Source organism: Lampetra fluviatilis, chromosome 13, assembly GCF_964198595.1.
Source record: "Lampetra fluviatilis chromosome 13, kcLamFluv1.1, whole genome shotgun sequence".
Lineage (NCBI taxonomy): Eukaryota > Metazoa > Chordata > Hyperoartia > Petromyzontiformes > Petromyzontidae > Lampetra > Lampetra fluviatilis.
In genome coordinates, this window is record NC_136287.1 from 2,848,485 (window position 1) to 2,856,837 (window position 8,353).

General features: G+C 44.4%; 1 protein-coding gene across 1 annotated transcript; it reads left to right on the top strand.

Annotated features, from left to right (window-relative positions):
• The first annotated feature begins 646 nt into the window (after positions 1 to 646).
• LOC144935416 (procathepsin L-like) lies at positions 647 to 8,044 on the top strand. The gene is made up of 8 exons (XM_078862021.1): positions 647 to 771; positions 2,503 to 2,656; positions 3,125 to 3,247; positions 3,399 to 3,554; positions 4,384 to 4,608; positions 4,862 to 5,030; positions 6,520 to 6,637; positions 7,622 to 8,044. Exons 2-8 carry the CDS (start codon positions 2,528 to 2,530, stop codon positions 7,719 to 7,721), a joined length of 1,020 nt encoding a protein of 339 aa, XP_078718147.1. The 5' UTR covers positions 647 to 771; positions 2,503 to 2,527; the 3' UTR covers positions 7,722 to 8,044.
• Positions 8,045 to 8,353: the final 309 nt, after the last annotated feature.

Here is an 8,353-nt window from a genome sequence, read left to right on the forward strand (position 1 = left end):
CTTTCGGTAAAGTCACATAGAAGGGAAATAATAAAATAATATTAAATTTTGATTTAAAGCTTTCGTGACTGCAGGGATTCATCTTCTTGGTTCTTTCGGTAAAGTCACGTAGAAGGGAAGTAATAAAATAATAAAAATAAAACATAATAGAACAATTGTTTTATTATGTGTAATAAAATAATAAAAATAAAACATAATAAAACAATTGTTTTATTATGTTTTATTTTTATTATTTTAAAAAAACAATTGTTTTATTATGTTTTATTTTTATTATTTTATTACTTCCCTTCTACGTGACTTTACTGAAAGAACCAAGAAGAAAAATAATATTAATATAAAACAATAAATATTCTCACGACGTTTCGACTGCAACACAAGCAATCATCATCATCAGGTGTGAAATCCATCTGTGAAGACGAACTTTACAGCTCAGCGCACTCCTCCCCAGTATAAATACATATTATAAATCTCATCGATTAAACTGCAGCCCCCTTGCCACGCATCACGTGCGAGATGACGCAACCATCCCTCCCCCTCCGACCTTTCACGGCCAGAACAATTCCGTCACCGCCCCCCCCCCTCCTCCAACGTGATCGCCGGCCAATGGGAATGCGGGAATGCGCGTGACCCCCCCCTCCCACCCCAACTGCCTCTTTAAGTGGGGGCCGCAGAGCGGGGTGGGGCTCAGTTCGGCGCCAGCCGCCGACGTGACAGGAGAGCAATTCTGTAGCGCATCAGAGACCCGGTCAACAGCAATTTGTTTTTATATCGGTAAGGGCGAAAACGTGTGTCAGTAAATGCCTGTCGATGTTATGATCGAGGTGACGCTCGCGTAATTTGTGTGTAACGTGTCCTTCACGTAATGCGGTATAACGCGGTGTGTTCTTTTGTTGTTGGAGCTGACGTGTTTGCAACGACGTTGTGTTTTCTTCTTAAGCCTGGCGGCGCGTTATGACTTTTTGTGGGTAATTGAGGTTATGATTTTTTTGTTTTGTATAAACGACCGTTCTCTTGTGTTGTGAGGGGGGTGGTGGAATGATGCCCGAACAAAAGCGATGGCTGTTTACGTGAGAGAGAGAAGGGAACGCCGATGGGTAGGCAGACTCTTACACAATCGGTCAGCAACCCGCTTTGTACAAACCCATGGGGGGGGGTGGTTATTGGTAATGGGTCGTTAGTGATCGTTGGTGTTGAGCACCTCGTGCGGTGTGAGGTACACATCAGCACTGGAGAGACAAAGGCGGCCGGGCGTGGTGCTGGCCACCCAACCGCCCCATCGTGGGTGCTCGCTAACAGCCCCACACATCTGTTTAGGCGATGTTGGAGGTGATTCTGATGATGTTGCCGCTGGTAAGTTGATGGTGGTGAGGTTTCATGGTAGAGGCGATGATGTGTTTGGTGGTGGTAATAGTGTAGGTGATGTTGACGGTAAGTTGGTGATTGTGGAGGTGATGTTGATGGTGGGTGCTGGTGTTGAAGACTATGTGGATGGAGGTCACGGTTGTTGATGGTAGCATTTGATGGTGGTAATTATATAGGTGATGGTGCTAATGATAGTGGAGATGATGTTGAGATGGTAGTAGTGATTGTGGAGGTGATGTTAATGGTGTTACTGGCGTTGGAAGGTGGATTTGTGAGATAGGGTGACGGTGTTGATGGCGGTAGTAGTGATGATGGTGGTGGTGGTTGGTGGCTAATGGTGTAGCAGCGACCACACCCCAAAGGTCTGTTGTAAACAGATTGGTGTCCTAGCAAATCACACGACGTGGGTCCAAACAAACTTGGTGGAAATTGAGAGAACATGGCGAAGTGAACGTGGTATAAGAAGCACATAATTGTTGTCGTTTATGTAACCTGCTACGGCTTGTTGCCGCAAGGGGCGGACTGTAAGGGTCCAATCGTTAAATGTGCTGCAGAGTTGACGCAGCCAATCACTGGGGGCGCCGTGACTTGTCAAATATGGTGCACTCGTCCACCAAGCCCATCATCACTGCGGATTCGGTAAAATGAAGTACCAATTTGTAGGAAGTCAACGGTGGTTGTACCATGGATAGGCTAGCTGATTGCGGCTCCGTTGTTTGGTTGTATTGGGAGACTGGCGTGATTTTAACGATTATCATAATGATGCCCTTTATCAAAGAATGCAAGATTTCAGTCTCAAGACTTTTTCAGGAGGATTCTGAATTGGGATGCGTGTCCAATTGTATTCACGAGGTGTTTGGCATGAGGAAGGAAACTGGAGTACCCAGAGAATGCACACACGAAAAGCTCCACACGTAACATTGTTATCGTCAACTTTCTGGGCTGTCATGTCCTGGCCCCACCGGGTTTGAGCGTTTCACATTTTTTTTGTGGGCCACCAATCTGTCGCCCCTAGAGTGCTGCTGGATTGCAGTCACGCCCCTATTCGGACTCTCTCATCACACGATTTGTGTCACACATGACCACCGGGAGGAGTTGTTGTTGTTACAAAGTGTTCTTTTTGTTGTTGTCTCTCGGCAGGTTTCTATTTTTAAAATCTGCCACCATGAATGTTCTCTGGAGCCTCGTGCCAGCGCTGCTGGCGGTCATGGCCTCGGCCACTCCCATCCACGACCCCATGCTGGACGAGGAGTGGGGCTTATGGAAGGACTTCCACCAGAAGCTCTATGAGCCGGTGCGGTGGACGCACGCAGAAGTTGGCACTCGCGGATTTGCTTGCGTATCATTTTATCTGCCGTTTGCGTGGCCGGGCGGTTTTAACTGATATGATAAATATATAATTGCAGTGATAATTTTTAGACTCCTTTTTGTTGGTGCACTACAAGATGAAGGCTTTCCCCCACTGTTTTGGTCATGGCACGGTGGGGGTTGTTTAACCATACTTTATATTTAGATACGATCTGCCACTGCTGTTAGCCATGGCTGGGAATGGAACTTTGGTGGTGGCCGTACAGTGCACAACCACTGATCCAACAGCTTCCCCCAATAATGAATAACGTCCCTGCTTTATTCATCAAAATCTCAAGACTTTTTCAGGGGCATCCTATATTGAGATGTCCATTTCCATTTAGTGTGTGTGTGTGTTTTGCACTCGCATGGTAACTTTGTGACCTTGGTGTGACGTGTTTTTTTTGTGCTATAGAGGCAGGAGAGCTGGCGGCGTATGATCTGGGAGAAAAACCTGAATAAGATTAAGATACACAATCTTGAACACTCCCTGGGGAAGCACTCTTGGCGCATGGAGATGAACCACTTTGGTGACATGGTAAAGACCTCTATCCCACGGTTTACATATACTATCAATGCACTACATGTATTAATGCACTCTTCATTGACATACAACTGTGGTCACAGCTGAAAGTATTGGTTTTAGTCTAGGAATATAATAAATTCCAATTGCATTCCCGCCTGAGCAGACTAATGAAGAGTTCCGCCAGAAGATGAACGGTTACCACGGGGCACAACCGCGCAAGGTCTCCAAGGGTTCCACCTTCCTGGTTCCCCAAAACTACGAGGCTCCACCCACTGTCGACTGGAGGGACAAGGGCTTCGTCACAGAAGTGAAGGACCAGGTGATGTCTCCAGACATGGTTTTTGTATTCCAAATTACCTCAGATCGGTGGCACGGTGGCGAAATGTTAAATACCTCGCCTGGTTTACAGGAGGTTGTAGGTTCGATCCCGACCCTGATGCCTGTATATTTGGAATTTGCATGTCTCTCTCCCCGTGGCCGTGTGGATTTTTCTCCGGGGCCGTCCGGTTTTTCCCATCCACATCTAGAAACATGCATTTAGAGTATTAGGCTGCTAGAAATCTCCACATAATATGCTATTTCGTTCAGCTATCATGTGGCCAGGTGGCTTCCGAAATAGAGCTATGTAGCTCAGTGGGCTTTACCTGGTAAATGAAAACATTTGTTTAGTTTTTAAAACTAGTTTTAGATTATATCAGGAAGCATAGGTAAGGAGAAATTGCACTTTCAGCATTTGTTTGGCAATCCATTTGAGGCATCTTGAACACACGCAATTTCCCATGGATCGCATTCCCTTTCACCAGGACATAATTTTTCACCAACACTTTTCTGGGCCACTGCTACCTTTTGACTAGTAACCAATGCCATAGCAAGAGGGTTTAATGAATGTGGAATGCCGGATGAAAAAATATTACCCAGGTAACCCCGGCTGAAGTTTAAAACACTTTACAACCCAACAATCTCAAAATTAATAACTTAGTGTGCTTTGTTATTTTACTGCTGCGTGAAGTCCTCCCCGAGCTGTGTTGTGTCGGTCATGGGAGTTTTTGTTACCATACCTCGGCAAACTGCTGAGTGGCGGTTAGTGAAGGCTCGGGGAAGGTGGTCGAGGAGCGGTTGACATAACGCGATGTCGCCTTGCGTGTTAGGGCGAGTGCGGCTCGTGCTGGGCGTTCAGCACGACCGGCGCCCTCGAGGGGCAGCACATGAGGAAGGTGGGCCAGCTGGTGTCGCTGAGCGAGCAGAACCTGGTGGACTGCTCGCGGCCCGAGGGCAACCAGGGCTGCGGTGGCGGCCTCATGGACCAGGCCTTCCAGTACGTCAAGGACAATGGAGGCATCGACTCTGAGGCGGCCTACCCGTACACTGGCACGGTGAGCACTGGAGTCCTCGCGATTTGTGCCCTCCCCCCACCCATTGCGATTAAATTACAAACATGAGAAATGTAATTGTTGAATCCATGCATTGATACACATCCTTGTAATTCTGAGTTTTGTAATCGAGTGTATTGGGTGTTCATTGTTTGACACGTAAATTCACTTAAAGATGCCCAGTGTTTGCGTAATAATGCAAGGCAAGATTTGACTGCAGTTTAAAAGTGTTTATTGTTGTGTTTTTGCGTTTCAGGATGGAGATAAGTGCAACTATGATCCCAAGTTCAACTCTGCGAATGACACTGGATTCGTAGACGTCACCAGTGGCGACGAGAAAGCGCTGAAGATCGCCGTGGCATCTGTCGGTCCAGTGTCCGTCGCCATTGATGCGAGCCATGAGTCCTTCCAGTTCTATCATTCGGGTGAGCGCTCGTGTGTCTGGAGTTTTCGGCGGGTTTTTATGTTCGTGTATTTGGATTTGAAAAATAAAAATGTACTTTAAGATGATTGCACAACTGCACAGGATTCGGTGAAGGTATACCCCCCCCCAATCCCTCCTTGATTAATGTGTTTTTATGTCTTGAACTTTGATTGAGAAGTTAATGTAACAGAAAGAGTAACAATTAAACAATTTCCTGCCTTAAGTAAATTTGCTGCTTAATGACTCTCCCCCCCCCCACCACATCAAACTTTTTCTTTCATGGGGGTTGTTTGACCATACTTCACCATCCTGGCCAGGTGATGGTTGGTGCAAGGGGGGGGGCAGGACTGTTTCCGATATTACAATTGACGTTAGCCATGGTCAAAAATCGAACTTTAGTCACCGGGTTCGTAGCGCAGTTGCACGAATCGCTTCACCCATCGCTACCCACACAGCAGTTGTAGTTACTTTTTAAAGTTTTGTTATTTCAAATTGTCCGTTATGCTTCGCTTTTGGATGGTGTTCTTGTGTGACCTTCGGGCGAGTCAGCGGCTTGTTGTCTTTGTGACACGAGGCAGGCGTAGTCCAAAGTTCAAAACATGTTTTGAGATAGATTTGCGCAGTGCATTGTTTTCACCGAGTACTTCAACGTTTTTTTAGCCAATTATCTTTGTTCCTTGGATTTAAGATCCATTTTTATAATAAGTAAAAGTTTCTAAAGAGTTGCAAAACATGAAATGTGTATCGTGTTTCTGATATAAAAAAAATAACATTTTTAAGTTTATATCTTTCGTGTGAACTGGTGAGAGTGTTTTGGTTGGATCGGTGCCAACTTTGCCACGTGCCAGCGGTAGTTTAACATCGCTTTGCTGAGCATTGCTGAAAGGGGCCATCGAGGGGAAATCCCTTCTCGGCGGCAGGAAGTTGCGGACTTTATTCGACGTGTATTCCGTTTCCTTTATAAAGAGAAGTGTCTTTTTAGTGCGATTTCCATGCAAGTCGTTCATGATTAAAAATCTAATTATTTACATAATATCGCATCTCCGCTGCTGGATGAAGACTTCCCCCCCACTGTCATGTCGGTCGTGGGAGGTTGTTTTTTTTTACCATTCTTCACCCTCTCCATTGCGGGTTGGTGAAATTGAGGTGGGAGCAGGGGAGATTATACAGGGTCAGTTGAAATATCACTCGCGTTAGCCATGGCTGGGAATGAAGGTCTGATCATCTGGTTCATAGCGCAATAGCACTAACCACTATGCTGGCACTCTGCAGTGGAAATGATTGCCTTGTTATAAATACATTTGCTTACTGTGCAGGATTCTTGGGCGTCACATGATCATGGTGTTTGTGCAATCTGCTTCTGCTGTTTTTCATGAGGCCGTGCATGCATGTTTATATAGTTGAATAATTTTTTACTCCTGCGGGTAGAGCTTTACTGGTTTTTCTTATTGCTTTTTAATGTTTGTTTTATATATACATATCTCTCCTAGGTGTGTACTTCGAGCCCGACTGCAGCAGCCAAGACCTGGACCATGGCGTGCTCGTGGTGGGCTATGGTGTGAAGGGGACTGGTGAAAACGGGAAGAAATACTGGATTGTGAAAAACAGGTACGTCCCATTGTTATGGTTCGTGTATCAGACTACGTACGCTTTTAGCCACACCTATTGTCACGTTTGCATTTGTATTGTTTTAATGTATCTGTCAATAAGTAGGTAATTTAATTGGCTTAATTGGCCAATAATTAGGCATGTAATTGATTCGTGCCACACCGATCTCCCACATCGATTCCATAAATTGTCTTATGTTTGTGTGTCTTATAATTTGTCTTTTTCCTTCATATTTAAAAGTATTCTCATTGTGTTTGTATAATTTGAAGTTGTATTCACTAATTGCCATAGGCGTAACATCATAACAGTTGTATATAATTTCCGAGAATTGCACGTAATTGGATATGCACATACAATTTGTTGCGTGTATCCTGAGTGCAATAATTATATTCCTGCGAACTAATGCATCGTTTATCATGTGCCAATAAATGACCGTTGAGTTTTGATGCCATGAAAAATAACTTCCTAGTGGTAACCAGAAGTGCGTGGTTTGTATTTTTAAATTGCTTGTCCATGTGAATGTACGCCTGTTGAACGTTTTTCGCACTGTAAGTCGCCAACCGTGCTAATTTGGACATCAAACTAAATACAAAATGCAGTTCTAAAGAAATTAGTTTTCAATCTAGATGTACCGTGCATAGCTCCAGTGGCTTCCTAATATCGGAAAGAAGAGCGCTCCAGACTGCCGCACAAGTGCATCTGAAGGCGCGCGATGCAGTGACAGTCTTTGTTCGATGGCAATCCAAAACCTGGCACTGCTGCGAGGATGACCGGAGGTTCACGTGATGGTTTTATGCTCTTCGAGATCCGTGACATTTTGTGTAATGAGAGCGAGCTTCGTTCAGCAACTGGAAGCCAATGCAGCTTTGCGAGCACTGGACTGACATGGTTTTGGATCTTGGCAGTGAAGTGATATTGCCATGCCATTTTTTTTATTAACACAACTGTTGTGTGTGTGTTCCCTCTTGTGTGTGTCCTCTGCAGCTGGAGCCCCAAGTGGGGCGATGAGGGCTACGTGCTGATGGCGCGCAACAAGAAGAACCACTGCGGCATCGCCACGGCGGCCAGCTACCCCTTGGTTTAAATGAAGCCACAGCAATGCCCACTTTAGGCTCGTTTGCTTTATATTTATCCCAACTAAAGTTCTTTTTTTTTAGTCGCAATTTTACAATATTTTTTGTTTTGATTAGGAAATCTAGATCAAGTTCGTTTTAATAGTCGTGTTCAACTTTTACATTTGATTGTACATAATGTGATCTTAGTTTCACAATGGTTAACAAATTGTTCTTAAACGTGAAATGTGTTTTTTATTTGGCATTTCAAAGGAAATAGTATTTTTTTGGGGGTATATCTGTGCAATACCCGAGTGTGTACACTAACCTCAAACTCAATAAAGTATTGACAATTTTTGGAGAGCTCTTATGCCAATTGATGTATCTGTTTTCATCCGTGACATTAATTACACAAACATACCCCAATGTTACAGGAGGGTGGTTTACTTATTAGGAGACCTGAACATTTTTACATTTTGACAAATGTGAAAACTCAACCTTTGGCCTTTGTTGGTTCTGAAAGATATGTTATCGTTACAAAGATTAGCTCGTTGGGTGTTTTATGGTGCATTGTTCTGCGTTTGTTGACATACACGAGTTGAGTCATTCTCCAAGTTAAACTCCAGTCTCATCATGTAAAAAAAATGACAACATACAAGAAGCA